This window comes from Condylostylus longicornis, unplaced genomic scaffold, assembly GCF_029603195.1.
Source record: "Condylostylus longicornis isolate FDR11 unplaced genomic scaffold, ASM2960319v2 ptg000009l, whole genome shotgun sequence".
Taxonomy (NCBI): Eukaryota; Metazoa; Arthropoda; class Insecta; order Diptera; family Dolichopodidae; genus Condylostylus; species Condylostylus longicornis.
The window spans coordinates 4,229,947-4,248,435 of record NW_026577978.1 but is presented as its reverse complement, the minus strand read 5'-3'; the positions used below and the strand labels follow the sequence as shown (position 1 = coordinate 4,248,435).

The following is an 18,489-nucleotide window of genomic DNA, read 5'->3' as shown; positions in this document are numbered from 1 at the left end:
CTTACTTAAAAGTAGCAATAGCTTCAGAAATATTACACCTTCCAGATCTTGCAACTAAAAATTCTGCTAATTTTCTAGCTAAATATGATTTACCAGTTCCACTAGGTCCACATAAAATTAATCTACGGTGTTCAGTTAATAAAGTGATGTATCTATGTACAATGCTACGTGGAATCAAGCTATCAAAAGACAAACTACCAACACCTTGTAAACAAATGTATAAAGTCTTAACATTTCCAATAATATATCCACATGGAAGTAATTCGGGGAAGCCTACTTCAGGACCACGTTTAGCTTCACCTAAGTGGTATGATGTAATGGAGTCGGTATTCAAACCTAAATTCGTACCAGGATCAATTCTAGCTACATAATCTTTAAATGTTTTTCTAACAATATAATCTAAATTTTGCCATGTTGTCTTTCCCGAAATATATGTATAAGCAATAACAATTTCATTTAAATTTGCATTTGAAAATTTTCGAACTTCAAAACCGTTTTCTTTATTGTTACTAGATTCATCTAATTCCTTTGATAGCCCATTATTACAATCATAATAATTATCAATTTCATAGATTTCTTCTAGATATTTTGAAAAGGACTCTGGTTGACCTAAATAAACGGCAATAGAAATTTTTTTACCGTCTGTCATATCGGGTATATCTTCTATGGCTAATGGAAGGACGGTTGATTTTAATTGTGTTGGACTTGGTGCTTCGATAGCAGGCGGTGGTGGTGTTAAATCTATATGTGTTGTTGGACTAATGGAAGACGGAGGTGGTGGTTCAGGTGCTGGTGCCGGTGGTATATTTTCTTCTTCGGTTTCTTCGTCTAAACTCTTTGGTAATTCCATTGGTGGACGACCTGAACTATCTGCTAAACTGTAACGTCTTGATTCTCCAATAGAACCACTTGGACTAATAGCAGTACCTAATGATACTTCACTTCCAGCTAATGATCGACTAGTTACTAATTTTTGTAAACGTTCATTATTTTGTTTTAAAGTTAACATTTCGGCACGCATTTTCATCACAGTATCCTTGAGGCTCTCTAATTGTGAAGCAGAACTTAAAGCCTCTAAACGAATATCAGTTAAAACTAAATCTTTTTCACGAAGTTGTTTTTTAAGATCTTCTACAACTGGATTTCCATCTAATTCAATTGCATCAACTGGTTTGGCATTTTCAATAATAGTTACTGTTTTCTGTGGACTATTCTTCGAAGGACTGGGAGGAGGTAAATTTGTTAAATTACTTTTATCTTTTTGATTTTGTTGCTCTTGTTGCTGTAATTGTTGCTTTGGTTGTTGTCCGTTTTGTTGTTGTTCTTTTGAATTAGCTTTTATTGAATGATTTGGACTATTTTGTTCATTTGGATTCGAATGATTTTTATGTTGTTGATTTGATTGTTGTGATTCAGCAACATGTCTACTTGTTTTAGATATTTTAGCATTTCTTGAAAATGCTTTTGTAAATGAACTACGAAGCCAACCTTTTTTCTTTTTCTTATCTTGTACAGAACATCCTCCTGAACTAAGAGAATTTAAAGAACACATAGAATCTGAACTATGATGTCGTTGCATACTAGGTAGATTCGATGGTGAAGAATTCGGTGTTCCGTGAGCATTTTGAACAGCATTACCATTAACAGTTTTTGATGTACCATTTATATGTTTTGGGCTACCATTTGGAATTGATTGATTTGTACCATGTGTATGTTTATTTTGATGTTGATGTTTCTGTTGTTGTTGATTTTGTAAATTAGTTGATGTTACATTTGCTTGTTGTACACCCATACTTTGCATATGAGCTGTTGTTAAACCGGCTTGAATTGATTGTTTACGTAATAGTTCTATAGTTTGACGCATATCAGTTAATTCGCCATCTTTACGTTCAGCAGTTGCAGTCAGCTGTTGAAGACGTTGTGTCATATTTGAAAGACTTTGCTCGAATGCAGCGACAACATGTGCCTGAAAAAGGAAATTAATATAATTGAATTAAAATGATTGAAATTCGTATAATATATTAATATTTAAGTTAATAATTAATTTGTTTTTGTTACACAATATGTATTGGTGTATTCTTTGGTATGTTTACAATGTAATAAAACATTATAAATTTGCATAATCATTATACTATAATTTATATTAATTAAAAGGTTTTCGAAGAGGCGGTAGCAAAATACTTTTATTACACATCAAACTAATAATTTTAAAAATCATTTAAAAGTTATTTAATATAAATATTACGGGTATGAAACAGCAATTTTACAGTGATAAAAGTAGGGGTATAGGTAGTTGTTATGATTCGAACTTAAAATCCGGGAGAAATTAATTTGTCGGATCAAAACCAAGTAAATCTTAACAAATTGTGGAGCAATATAAAATATTTAATTGATTTATGAAAACTGCCTCACGCTAATCATTCGGATCTTTGAAAGACCAATCAGTGTTGCCTTTTATTAAGATATTAGTTTTTTCCATATTGAAAATTTCAAAGCCTTGCAATCCAATATCATCTAGTATAACTTAAGTATAAACATTATCGTAAAAAAATTCTTATATTTACTAATCATGACCTCTTTATATTTTATTTTTTTAAACAGTCAAAGGGCTGCTATATACAATCAATCAATTATTAAAGATTAGAAAAGTCAAAAACTTTGAATTTTAGGTTGCAACCATAGGATTATTAAAAAGTAATCGCTTTATCTTTAATTTTTTATTTAAGTAACTATTTTGTTATCGATCATTTGGATGATTTAAAGAATTTTCGAAAACAATTAACAAAAAAAAATGTGTGTTCGCTCTCCGGTAAGTGATTCATTAAACACACAGAATACTCGTATTTATTTTTATTGTATAACGAGAAAATCATTATTTTTTAATTATGCTTAACTTGTGGTAAAAATTTTTTTTTTTAAGGTACTTCATTATTTTTAAGCACTTTGTAACTATATTGAATAGGAAAAAAAATAATAAGGAAAAAAGAATGAGAAAAAACTTTAACAAACCAAAAAGGAAAAAAAAACAATGCTTACAATGCTTTTCTTTAACAGGTGTGGAAAGGTAAACAAGAAAAAAAAAAAGTTTTTTTTCTTTCTCTTTTTCTTTTTTTGGACCGTTTATTTTTCGTTTTTCATTCTATCAATCATTGAAAAGCTAAATCAGAAGTGAAGATTCGAAAAGAATCGTTTGAAAATTAAAAGAAAAAATATTTCATTTGGCGCCTAAAATTATAAGCCTATATTAGCAGCAGTGGCACTGACGAAAGATTTTTTGTTTTTACTTTTTTTTGTAAAACTTTTATATTGTGTTGGATGAACTGAGGTGATTCGTTTGGAATTCTTCAAAGAATTGAAATTAATATTGTTTTTTTGGCAATTCTAACTTGTTTTTGGTTTTTTTTTCAATTAAGTTCTGCTTGCTTTTGGTTTTCTCAATTGATTGATTACGTTTATACTTAGTGGATTTTTAATATGAATGTGGTAAAACCTTATAGTGAAAAAGGTGTGTATAGAATTTTAGAATATTTTAATAAATTCATATTATACCGTCTTAATGGTGTTAAAATATTATTAATTTTAATTTTATTTCGTGTTCCGATGTTAATTTAGGGTTTAGTTTTGGAATTTCAATAGTTTTGCGGTCGAAAAAATAAAATTTCGTTTGTTCATCATGTTGTCATGTAGACACGTAAAATGCATAATACACGTAAGAATTTAGTTTATGTATATAAAATTTTTCTTCCGAATTTTTCTGGTTTATATGCATTGGTACATCTGTATTTGAATAACGTATTAAATGTATAGGAAGGTCACATACATAATTTATTAATGCATGAATATTGTGGCTTAAATTTCTGATCTTGAGCTGTTAATTGTGGGATATTATAAAAGCTTTATTGAATTTTTAATTGTAAAAATATTGGTCTTAAAAACATTTTAAAGTACTTTTATTTATATACCCAAATATTCCAAATAATTGCATATATTTAGGATGAAATAAAAAAAAAAACTAAAAGAGGTGCTAACATAATGTTCGAATTTAAGGGTTAATTGCTTAATTTAAGAAAAATAATTATATTTTTTAATTGTATAGTATTTAAAGTTAGCTCTCTGCACTTATAAAAATTTGAAAAAATTTGCAGTTTTGGGTCAAAATTCAAATTTTACGAATTTCGAGCTGTGGTATCTTGAGAGGGGATAGTGTTGGAAAAAAAGTTTTTTTTTAACGAATTAAATTTTTATTAATAATAAGCTATTCTGCTTAAAGTCGCAAATTTTCCTAATTAAAGTCGTAAAATCCCATAAATGGCTTTGAGCGACGGATTACTATTTTTCTAAAATAAGTGAGGGTAATATTAATACAACAATACCCTGTGTATATTTATGTATAATTAGTAGTATATAGGCTTTCATATTCATATTTTATTAAAAAAAAATTTATTATTTAATATTTTTGAACAAATTTTTATTTTATTACTTTATTAAATTGTTTGATTCTTTTTTAATGATAAATTTAGCGACCGCACTGAATTTTCTTTAATAAATTTTTTAATAAAATTGCACCACACACAAAATCCAATTTTTCTTTTCTCTTCCTTTTTTATTTTAACTCATGTTTTGTAATGTTTCCGAACTTGGTATTGTAAGTAATTGAAATGCACACATGCATTACGTGTTCTCCACATGAAGTAACAAAAAAAAAAAAAAAACTTATTACTAGCAATGACAAGACAATGGAATAACTCATCATTAGCTATCAAAAAATTTTTAATTTATTACTTTTCAATGTACTCAATACTGTGGATTGGATATAAGAGTTCCCTGGTATAAAGATTAAATGACCAATTATGTAATAAAGCCCAAGTATTGAAATGGAGTCTCTGAAAAATTTTTGATAAATATGATTTGTTGGTCATTTAGAAAGGAAATAAAGTGAGTCAAAAAAAATTGTTTTTTTTTTCTTTTTTTTTTTGTTTTTTTAATCTTGTGCAGTTGTTGCAGTTTATTTTGTTGTTCTTCTTATATTTTGTTTTTTTAAATTTTTTTAATATTTATTTTATTTTGCTTCTGGTATTTGCTTCTGGATTTCTTTGGTTTTGTTAAATTTTTAATCTTCTATATATTTTGATTACAACTCACGAAATATCTTTATTGTTTAATAAAGAATTCTCTCTCTTTTTAACCTCTAGATCTATCGTAATCATCATTGTCATATATATTGTCGTTGCACTCAACAAATGAGGACATTGAGCTTTAAAATAATTTATTATTTATTTTTTTTTTTGTATATTGTTTTAGACATTTTTTATTTTTCTGTGAAGAATAAAAATGACAAATCTTGAAAAAACAAAAATAATTTTAAAAAAGCCTTAAGCATAATGCTAAGAAAAACAAAACAAAAATTAAACAAAATAAAAAAATAGCGGCATAAATATAAAAGATTATAGAAGAATTGAAAAGAGAGAAAACTATAAATAATAATAACAAACAAATAAGAAAGTAATAAGAGAAATAATAAAAAAAAATTAAAAGGAGACAATAATAAAAGAGTTAAGAATATAAACAAAACTCGGAAATTTCAAAAAAATCAAAAAAGAAACAACCCAAATACAAGGATAAAAAAATTTATACAAGAGATTAACTAACTAGAGCCGGTAGAATTGAAACAATTTCATTATTCATTATTCATTAATAATATGAATGGACGATCCAATTATTTTATAAAAGTGTTGGTTTTTGGAAGGTCCAATACTTTTTTTTCCCCGTAAGAAACCGGAGTCCCTAAAGGTATGATTCGCACTCCCAACTATACATTAGCGCTATAATCAGACCCCTGAAAAATTGCAACATTGCTGTAGAGACTACCATTGAGGTCAAATAGCCACTCCCAGATCATTCCAACCCCAATACTTCATACTGAGTGGAAAGTAATACTATATTAGTTATAATGTGTTCGTTAAAATTGTTGAAAAGAAATCAACGCAATTTTGGTAATAATGGCCAAACACAATCCGACATAATGTCAGTTAATTAGAATTTGAAACAAGATCAATACTATTTATAGATATTTTTTAAAGTTAAGGTTTGTACTGCCTATATTTTTTAACAATCATATTTTAATTATCTATTATTTGTAATTTTAGCTTAATGTAAACAATATCTGGAAAAGATGAGCAGATATTTAGTACATTTAGGCATTTGGGATTGTGACTTTAAGGTAATAATTTTTGCGTTACATAATATAAAAATAATTATAAATTTTAATTATATTTTAGTTGCAGTATTAAAAGTTGTAGATCACTATAGAACAAATGTAATTGAAACAGTAAGACCAGCATAATATTAACTTCAAATTAAAAGAGCTAAATAAAATAAAAGCTCAAATTATCATTTATATTGAATATTGCTGTCGTGCAAAGTAAGTATCAACAATGTTTCAATAATATACATACAATATAAGAAATCTCTTAGCGGCATAAATTAACATATAAACAATATCTGTAAATTATACTTGATAGTATAAGAATGTAGGAAAATAAAAACCCAAAAAAATATAATAATAATAATGAATGTTTAAAAGACAGTAATAAACATTTACATGACATTTTTTGTTGAATTACCCTGAACATAATGTACGTATGTAATGTGTGTTTCTATATGATAGTAGTAGGTACTCATTTATATATAGTTGTAAAATTGATGATAATAATAATGTTGTTCAAGTAAAATGTTTTCGGGCCCTCAAGAACAAAATGCAACAATAAAATATACTTATACAAATAACAAAAAAAAAGAAAAATTTAAGAAAAACAACTGTTTTTATTTTTCTTCTTGTTTTTTTCTTTGCCATATTAGATTGGAATAAAATGGCATTTGGATTCATTCATTAATCATTTATTATGGTCATGATGTCTTTTATATAATTTTACTGATCTCCATCTTCAATATGAATAATTATTACTTGAAAGAAAATTGATGACAATATAACAGCAAATATATATGTAGGCTATATAGGCTTATATATCGTATATAGTACAGGAATATGACAGCAGCTAACTAGTTGGCAAGATTTAAAACCTCAAATAACAATTCATAATCCTTAGGGAATAATGTGTAGAAATCTGTCCAATTTAATTTGTGTCCACTATATATTTATTTTATTTATTTTGAGTACCTATAATAAAGAGGTATAAGTAGTACATGTTCATATACGTACATAATTTAGTATATAGGAACTTACATTATGTAAAACAGATTTAAAGATCTGATCCGTTGCTTTTCTTGTTTAAGATTTGAATATTCTTAAAATGGAAAGAAAGTTTTATAACATTTTATTTTTTTTTTGTATTTAAAGTATGGGTGGAAGTGTAATCAAAAAACAAAATGATTAATTGGAGATTCTTTTTGTTTTCATAAATTTCTATATACATATATACATATATACTTTTTACATACTTTTTATTTATATTCAAGATGAGTAAATAATGTTTACAGAAAGAAGATTTTTAAATTCTGAATTGAAATTTGAATATTATCATAAGAAAGATATTTATTTTGTTTAGTATTTTAAGTATAAAAGTAGATGTACTCGAAATTTAAAGATTATCATTGAACAAACAAGAATTTTAATTATAAAAATTTTTGACTTGAATTTTTAAATAAGTATGTATATATTTTCCAAATTAAATATTTGAATTGTATAGAAATACTTCTAGAATAAGTAATCAGTATAATTATTAACTAAATTTGTTGAAAATTGATTTGAGCATCTCATTTACATAATTTGAGATGGCCATATACGTGCGGCATGGGTGATTTATAGGCAATAAATGAGAAAAATGTGAGATGAATGTTATAAATTTTGAAGTGCATATATATATATACTTTTATAATGCAAGTAATTGTTTTGATTGTACGTAATTCTAGTAATTATATATAAAGTTTCATGTAATAAACCACTATGTCGGCAGTCCTTACATAAACAATTGACAGTTTTTGGTTGTTAGACTTAAAATTAGAAATAAGATAATAAATTCTAGATTTTCTGTTTAGTAAATCAAACACCATTATGTATAATCAATATAGTCTGAAATCGCTGTTCGTATTATTTCAAAAGTGTTCTCTTTGACTTTATCATAAAGTATGCATTCTTTTTTAATTTTCAAGCGTTTTACGTTTATTTTCTTTTCGGATCGTTTGGATATTCCGCCTCTTCTGCCTATTATTTTCAATTGGCATAAGTTTTGGTATCTTCAATCTGCTTAACAGTGTCTGCATTCTGCATATACTTCACTATTGCATACCACTTATACTCCTTTTCAATCAATATTCTAATGATGTTCTCTGTTGTTGTTCTGTTTCCTGATTTTTGTTTTCTATGCTGCTATCGAGAAGCGTATAGAAGATACTCGTATTCAAAATCTCCATTATTTTCATATTCTCGCCTCCCCTGATGTTTCATTTTCGCTGATGCTAAATTTTTCAATATACATATATACCCTTCTTAAGGGTTAACAAGTTAATCGAAACAAGGTCTAAATTTAATGCAACATAATAATTATACATATTAGTACACTAAATTACGCACTTCAAATCACATATGAGTAAGTTATAACAAAATTGAACAAGAAAAAATTAAGATTTATTGATATTTTCACCATTTCACAATATACTTACTTACCACATTTTCATGTTGAATTAGAATTAAAAATATTGTTATGAAAAGTTAAGACAGAAATTGTGCAAGTACCCACAACTTTAAAAATCAAATATTGAATTTATGATACTTATTTATTATCGTATGTATGTCATTGTGTTGATAATTACTTTCACAACTTGATTATGTTTAAACAAAAAATATTATAAATAAAATAATTAATAATTTTTTTTTATTCTTGTAATTTATCACCATCTATTAATCAGTTCTTTATAGGCGGTTTCTTAGAAGCAAGCTTACTATAATTTTTAAAATTACAACAAAAAAAACATAAATCCAAGCGGAATTAAAGAGAAATAATTTAAATATATACAGAGAGAGAGAGAGCGAAACAGGAAATTCACTCATATGATATTTAAGAGATAAGAAGAAGAAAAAGAAGAGATATGATAGAGAGGCGGCAAAAAAACTTTTAATATTCATTTTCAAACGATTTTAGAAAGTTTTTATAGTTCAATATATTTTTTTTATTTTTATTTAATTAATTCATTTAATTTATTTTAATAGTTTTTATTTGAAATCTAGTGATAACTAAACGCATATAATATGTTTATGCGAATGTATTTGAATTTCCGTTTGTCATTACGAAATTTAGTATAATGTGTGTCAAATTTTTACACTTGATGTCAATACATGAAATTGTCCGTAACATCCGTGAGATATTTTTGACTATTAAAATGTCAAGTGATTATTTAATATAATAATGTTAATTTTGTTAAATTTTTTAAAGCAATTTTTTTAATTTTTGAATGTAAACGTCAATCCTCTATGCCAGGTTTGACATCTACGTTTTGGAATGAAGTGTTTAATTCAGTTTTGTAAATAAAATAGTAGGCGTGTGTGTTATACAAATGTTGAATGTAAAATCAATATAGTAGTAAGAAATAAAATTAACTTAAACATTTCTAACTTAATAGCTAATAAGAATATTTTTTCGATAATTCTTACTTCGAAAATGTGTGCTTAATAGCTTTACACTGTCGGTTCTGTTATTTCATCTCTTTTCTATTATATGATAAATTGTAGAGGACAAACCTATCCTCGCCGTTTCTACGTTATCGACATTCAAAATTCATATCTCTTACGTTACGGTGTTAAGGTATAGACCTTATCAATCCCTACCCTATTAGACCAAAGAATTAAAGATAAATAATGTTTTGTATTCTCTGATTACTCACAATTTTTAAATTATCTATAATTGACCGTATAATTGTATTGCTGTTTTTTTTTTTGAATTTTTGTTTTTTTAAAAAAGTTTCTTCACTTTTTCAAGAGATATGAGTGTTACTTTATAAATGATCTATTTAATCCGATTTCCATTGATTTTACTAATTGAATGCATTTTTGTATTTCTATTATATTGTACATAAATTCTAGATCTCCTTTAATTGGTAATTTTTCTGTTTTCTCAATATTTTTCAAGTAGAAAAAAACTTGTACTATATAAATGATATTAGTGCGGTAGGGAAGCAGAATTCAGGGATTCGAAAAGGTTAAGATGATGCTCATTTAAGTATCATCCGTTCAGAAGTACTATTTGTTTTTTTTTTTTTTAAAAAGGTCGCGTTCACAAACTAGTTTTTCACTGATCTCATATGATAAAAATTTTTGTGTATATCAGATTCAGATTCTCTATCCCCTATGTCATAAAACTTTAAACATTTTTAAGTTTCTGTTTATAAAAACTACTATTTAAGTAGTCTTCAAAATATTTTGATTCAAAATTTAATAGTGTTACAAAATTAAAACAAACTTAAAATTTTAACTGGTAAAAACTTGATTAGGGACGCTTAAGTAACCTTCCTTTTTTTTTCCTGTTCTTTAATTAAAATTTAAATATTCTTGTTCATATATAAATTTATAAGTCTCTTTTAGAATATCTATAAATATTAAAAAATATAAAACATTTGAAAAAATACATGGCATTGTCAATTTAATTCACCCATATGCATAAATTTTCCCATATCATTCATTTTAAATATACAAGATACAGGAGAAGAAGAAAAAAAGTCAAGATAAATTTCTAAAAGAAACATAAAAAAAAGGTGAAGAAAAAAAAACAGAATTAAGTATTCAAAGGATTGGAATAAAGAAAACAAAAATTTTTAATCCAGGTAAAACACTCTCACCTAATGAGATCAGGTAAGTATTATGAATGTTTTTTTTTTTATATTTTTTTCGTTGTTGTTGAATTTGTTGTATAGTGTTTAATAATAATTATAGCTTCTGGTCTTTCCTATATGAAAATTTAAAAAAAATGTAAATATAAAATGAATTAGTAGTGATTCCGGCATACTCTGGGATTCTCGGCATATTCGATAATTTGTATGCGTAAATAAAGTTTTAAATGCGCTTCCTTACTCAACTAAAGGAGATAGAGGGCTCATTTTAATTGAATTTTTAAAAAATGTTTGATGAAATATTCCAAATAATTATGATAGAAACTTCAATATGTATACATATTTCAAAAAATGATATGAAAATGTGAGCACATTCCGCCGACAATTCCAAATTTAATTAAATTTTGAGCGGTTTGAGATAACAATCGTTTTGTTTCTAATATTGCTATCCAAAACCGTTTCCCTCAATTTTTCCGTTCCAAAATTTTATCTTTTCCCGTTCCAAAATTTTTCCACTCAACAAAGACCTTAAACGGTTTTTCTATGATAAAACTACAAATGTTTTGAAGGCTAGTTTTGGATAGGATAATTGTTTTGAATTAATCAACTGCCTGAACCTATGTCAACTGATTATTGGTTATTTATAGTAGCAGATTTTATATTGAAGATGAGGATGCCAACCTTTTAAATTCTTAATTAGAATAAATGAATAATAATTGTTGAACAAACTTCAATTACAATAGCCTTCCAACAGGCAAACAATGTGGAACAATTTCTGAACTTTATTTGCTATAGCAATGAAATATAACAAAATCAGCTCTTCTCAATTTAAGGATAACCATTATAAACGGAACATTACTTTTTTTTTTTTCAAATTTTGCACCCAGAATAATATTTAATAAAAGTGCGATGAAAAAATGAACAAAAAGTAAGAAGAAAATAGAGAAATCTAGTCAATTATCTCTCATAGTTTAACATTTTTATTATACATCGTACTTACATGTACATCTAGTATTTATAATCTTCAAGATAAAAATTTCTTTAGATTAAATTGTATATTTACCTTAAATGATCATTATAAATACTGGTGTTTTAACATCATATTTTTTTTTATAATCTTTTCAATCCGGAATAATCGCCGTACGTTATTAAAACAACAAAAAACCCTGCTTCATTAACAATTTATCTTTATTCATACATAAAAAGAATATTATGTAAGAGATTTATAATTATTACTTGTATTTTTTTTTGTTAACATAGGATAAAGAGTTAAAATTTCCAAGTAATTTTATAAAGATGTTAATAGATGGGCAAGTGAGAGAAATTTCCAATATAATTAAGATTAAATGTAGCAAGAAAAGATAAGGATACTTAAAAATTATAAATCTCATAATTGTAATTATAATAAGTAAATTAGAAAACTTTGAAGAGAATTGTAAAATCCATAGCAGAAAATATATGGGATCTTTTCACCATAGAATTTCATAAGATAGGAACTTCGACAGAAATTAAGAAACTGTTATATTGTTTCATTTTAATACTTTTACGTTAATTTAGCTTTAGGCTGGTAAAAGCGACGGAAACATAAGGGGAAATCGGAATTGGTGTCTTGAGAATATACAGGACGTTACAACGGTTTATTGCTAGCTTAAGAAGAAAAATTAAAATAAATCTCTTTCTTCTGGGCAGGATGATTTCAAATTCCCCTAAAAGGAAAGAAGGGTTTGCCGAAATTGAATATATTTCATGTGTCATATGGTAAAAGTTAAAAGAGTTAGAAGGTTATTTATGATAGTTACTCTGAAACTTTAATATTTTATTCTCCAAATTTATTTTGTGTTCGGAATACTGTAATTAAATTGCTGCTAATTACTGGCTTAAGAAGAAGAATTGCAGTTTGCCAGTTGCCACAACGCAGAACAATTGCAAATCTACTAGGCGAAAGAACAGTGATCGGCCGAAACCCAGTCTATTTTACAAATCACATGCTAAGGGTTGAGAGATTTACATGGTTACTTTATGAAACTTTAACAATCGTTTGAAATGATTGTCGTCTTCGAAAATTCTCTTAGGAATATTGTGACTAAATGTTATTTTTGATTATATTTTTACGAAGAAATCTGAACAAATTTTAAAGTATGTCGATTTAAATTAAGAATAAGTTAGAAAATCAAGTTAGTTCCGGTTAAAATTGTCTTTTATACTTTTATAGGTAATGAATCACAAATTTTACTATATGAAAGTGCATGTTTTCAGTATAATATTTAAAAATCTCAAAGTATTTAAAAAATTCCAAGGTAATTTAAAAGTTTTTATTGTGAAAAACTTGTCATTATAAAGAAAAAATTGTCAGAAAATTCTCTTTTAAAATAATAAAAAAATTAATCAAGAATAAAATTAATTTTTTTTTTTCCTCTAAAATTGTAAATTTTAAAATTTATAAAAGCTTGTACTAGTCGGCAACATGACATTATTGTTACGCAAAAAAAATCTGCTTTTTTTTAACACTAATTTATTCAAACATAAATCTAATTGCGGTCGGTCACATTTTTCAAAACCTGTACATATATGCGAAACCCATTATTTAACACTAATCACTTTAATTTTAATAGCGTTTTCATTTTAATCGAACATGATGATAATTCTTTTAATTAAATCTGTAATAAACCTGTGTGTATATGTGCATTTGTATATGTAGAGCTACGAGTATATAGGTAAAAATCACATCTAGTTACCTTTAACATACATAATAAGATTTTTTTATATAATTAAATTAAGCTATACATTGAATGTATATATAGAATGTTGTGTGTGGTTTCATTTGGGAATTGTTATATAATTTAAACAATTTATAGTGTAATTAATTTAAAAGTATCAATTAAATTTGTAAAAGTGTTTTTTAAATATAACTAAATTGATCAATTATAATATTATAGTTGTGTATATCGTAAATTTTTTTTTAAATTGGCGCCAAAAACATACTTGATTTCAACTAAACGCTAAAGGCAAACAAAATACAAAGGAGAAAAATTGTATTTTTTGAAAAAAAAAAAAAATAAATTGCGTGTTTAATGAATTTTAATATTATAGTTTTTAAATATAATTTAATTTACTTTTTTTTAAATTTAAAATTAAAAAAATCTTTATTAAAATTTTATTAAAGAAATGATGAAATGCAATTGAATGTTGATAAATAGTTGGGTATGAAATCACTTCACCTATATCATTTTTATACTAACTTACTATACAGTGTGTCTCGTATCTAAATGCACTACTATATATATATATATCATTTTATAGACTCTGATGATTACATAAAACTTTTGTAAAGAGATGATGTTTAAAGCCCAACAGGTACTGAGTTACAGAGGCTTAAAGTCATTCTCGACTGATTTTTTTTTACATTTTAAAATTTTAAGTAGAATTCCGTCTCTGTGTCAGATAGGCACTATTAAATTTGATTTGGAAACCTGAGAACAAGAGCCTTTTCATGAATATATTCAACTAATATATATACATTACTCGGAGTCTGTTTTAGATTTTGCAATAACAGAGGGTTTTAAAAATTTCGAAAAATTTAAAATTTTATTTTTTCATTCTAGATCGAAGATGCATGAGTGTACATTCAAAATCAATTTTGAATTATTTTACAGGAAACTTTAAATTTCAAATATCCGAAAATATATTTGAAGTCAAACTTTTGAATTTTTGGAATTGTTATAGGTTCCAGTTTTAGATAACACAAAACTTCTAGCTTTATATATTAATTTTAATCAGATTTTTCAACCAACATGACGTTACTGATATTTAAGTAAATAAATTATGCCGTTAGCAGAACTATAGTTAATTCAAGAAACTTCAATTCAAAAAATTTACGGTATATATTGGTGGATCCAGTAGAAAACATTACTGGTAAAGAACTGACCACAAGTACTCTTTTAAGATTATTAAAGTTTTCTTATGGTTAATAAAAGTTAATGATCAAACAAACGGCAAGGGGTTACAACAGTAAATTCATGCAACAATATAAATATTTTGCACTTTTTAACCCATTGCATACCAATATTGGCAGCTATTGCCTCGAATTGAAAATTGCTTCAAAATGCAATTTAAGATTCAAATATTCGATGCAATTTAATGATTTTTAGAAATATCAATACACTGAGAAAAAATAGAGGTTAATTTCTTCTCAGTATCAACTCTTTTAACTTAAAAAAAAAAAAGAATTAATTAATAATGGGATCACAAATTTATACCAATAAAATGTAATCAAGGTTTATTAAAATTATTATTAAAATTTTTAAAATAAAATTCAACCTATCAAAAATTTTTTATTATATATTTTAAATATTAGCACGTTTAGTATTTCGAATGAATGTCAAATTAATTATGAGGGTCACGATATTTTGTCAAAAATTTCCTTATAATTTTCAAAAAAAAAAAAGACAACATTTACGTTCCATTAAAGCAAAATCAATTCCTTTGTTTCCTTTATTAATTTTTTGTAATTTTCTCTTTTTTCTAAAATAATTTTCAAAGTTATTTTTTTTTTTTTCTAAAATATCTTGAAACCATTTCTTTTTAATTATCGTAAAAATAAAACGACGTAGAATAAAATTTCAAACAGATGCCCGGTCATATTTCAACTCCAATTATTATTCTACATAATAACAACAAAAATAACAATAATAAAAAAAAATCTCAATTATTTTTGCAAATTTTCAAATTTCTGTCACGACATTTATTCTTCTTTCCTTAAGTCCTTTTAGTTGAAAACTAATAATAAGAAAAAATTAAAAAAAAAAGAAAAATTTCAAATTTTTTTTTTTACAATCGCTGGTAATCTTTTTTTATGTGCCGCCGATTTTAATTGTGATTCTATATTGCATTGGAAAAATCTCACTTGTTAAAAATATTAACCAGTTTTGGGTGACAAAAAAAAAAGAACACCTTTAGCATTTTATTGTGCAGATTTTTTTTATTTATTTTTATTTAGTAAGAACCTAATTAAAGTTATTTGTAATTGTTGTTATTTTGATTTTCCCGTTCAGCTTTCTACGTTTTGTGGTCTGGTCAGTAAAATAATTTTGAACTTTTTGTTTGTTTTCTTAGTTCTAAATTGTTCTCATAGAATAATTTATTTTTTTTTTTTTGCTTTTACCAAGTGTCATTTTCTAAGTTCGTTTAGTAAATTTAATTTTTTTTTTTAATTGTGTATATACGACATAATGTACATGTAGTATTTCGTGTCTTAGTAGTGTGCTGTGAAAGAAGGCTATTCGAAAAATTAGTTGAAATTATTGTTTGTGAATTTTGACACTCAGTTTTCAATTAAAAAGAAACAAAATTATACACGAATTTGGAGAGTTTCGTTTATTGCATTATCGTTTATTTTACTGAATTCATTGGTTCGTCGAATTGAGGATTTATTTCTAAAGACGCTCTCATTACTCTCTTAAAGATTTGTTGCGCTTAAATTGCTGAACTAATAATTTTTTTTCAATATTCCTCCTATTTCAAAATTTTCCAATGAATTTTTCAGTCACTCTTCCGAATAATAAAATAAAATTTTCAAAAACTTCGAAACTAGAATTAAAATTGATTCAGCATTTTGCAGAGAGAAAGAGAGAGAGAGAGAGATAAGGCTCTGCAGTAAATGTAGAAAATTTGAGAACATTTTCAAGCAAATTATATGCACAGGCGCACTCCTGACATTAGCGTTTATATGATGAATTGCAGTAAATCGAGGAATTAAATAGACAACGTTAAGAAAACTTTAGTAATTCTGAACCGATACTATTAATTCAAAATTAATTACGCTAGATATTCTATTATTTTCGATTTATATTCCGTACAGCATTACCATTAAATCAATTGAAGTTGCCAGTCATTTAGATTTATTTAAAATTAACAATTTATAAAACTTTTAATTTCCTCATCTTCCATTTCTTCTTTTCTTTCTCGTTTTTTTTCTTTTAAAAATAAATGAATCAGATTTACTAAGTTGGACAATAAGTTTCAAGAATTAAATGTACATACATATTATTGTATTACATATATATGATATTAATTTTTGTATAGCGTATGGTGTGTTTCTGTCTTTTAACTTATCAGCATGAGAAATAATCACAAAAGACTTTTCTTGTTGTGCGGTTACTCTGTTTTCGTCATTGTATCTTCTTCTAATTTAATTTTTCTATATGGATACTTAGATATATTTTATTTTATTGCACTATTCTTTACTGATTTAATTGTATAGAGAATTACATAACACCTATATGTAGTCTATAATATGCAATTGCAAAAACAAAGGTGTAATAAAACAATAACAATAACAGAATGTAAACAAAAATATAAATAGAAACATGGAAAATTTCAGGAGGATAAAAGGATATATGAATATGAAAACTTTTCACAAAATAAAATTGCTTGTCATCGTTTGTAGTTTTTGTATATAAACAAAGTGGTTTGTGGCACATTGCTTTCCTTTAAATTTATTTTATACTTGTAGTTGAATCTTTTGTTTTGAATAAGAAAAAAATTAATGAATTAAATTTGTTATGTTCCGCTAGCTGTTGCTTAAAATTTTATTCACTATTTCTTATTTAAATTTATTGCATACTTTAAGGGGCCGTCCAATTAAATTTTACTCGAGCATTTCTTAAGAAGTGCAGCTCATAGTATTGTGTAAATTGAAATCAGTCACTCAACTGCACGTATACTAACATTTTCCATATAACTGTAACATTTTCCTTGTAGAAATTTATATTTAAGCTGAACTTAATTTAATTTACAGATACTCGTATGTACAGCAGTTTGAATGCGAAACGGAATAGGAAATTTCATTTATATTGTGATGAAACCAAGCAAATAAAGGCCTCGAATTATTGAAGTTCTATAATAGTATTCAACGATATTTTAATAACTAATTAAAATTAACTAACGACAAATACTACTTAAAGCTCATTGCATACTCTACATAATCATATACAAATTTTACGGCTAAATAACACTGTTATTATATAAGCGTTTTAAATTTTACCTATATATTTTATCTTCATTATATATACCTTTTGTCTAATTATCCCTATGTGAAATTCCATTAACGTTTCTTATATCTTTATTAAGTGTTTGTTATATATTCTATATGTGATTAAACATAAATTCTATACTATATATATAAACTTACTAAGTTTTGTATAAAATGTCTTATAATTTTCAAGTTAATTTAATAATCGGGATTAGTTATAGAATATGCTAAAGAAGTAAATCTTAATGATACACACACTATATATATACAAAATATAGAAATTCATATAGAAAGTAGATACCACATAATATTGTAAAGATAAAGGAAACATCATCCTGTTCAAATCAAATTCTATGTAAATGTTGAGACAGCTAGCATAATAGTAGGTATATATTAAACAATAACATTACAGAATTACATACACAGATTATAAACGACAAAATGATAGTTGAGAAAAGTGAAAAAAGAATTGTGTATAGAGGATAATGAATGAAAAGGGACTAAAAGAGTTAAGTTCCATATATACAATATGCTTATATATAATATGTAGGTATAAAAAAGGATGATGAGATAAAGAACAGGTGCAGAATTTGTAATTAAAGTAGTTAAGACAAACGAAA

At 25.7% G+C, this 18,489-nt stretch overlaps 1 protein-coding gene across 1 annotated transcript in view; it reads right to left on the bottom strand.

Moving 5' to 3' along the window:
• Positions 1-18,489, bottom strand: part of LOC129618630 (protein sickie-like) — a 152,720-nt gene that overhangs the window by 2,963 nt on the left and 131,268 nt on the right. The window contains exon 3 of the mRNA XM_055533488.1: positions 6-1,966. Coding sequence (XP_055389463.1) covers positions 6-1,966 — 1,961 coding nt within the window. The remainder of the gene's footprint in view (positions 1-5; positions 1,967-18,489) is intronic.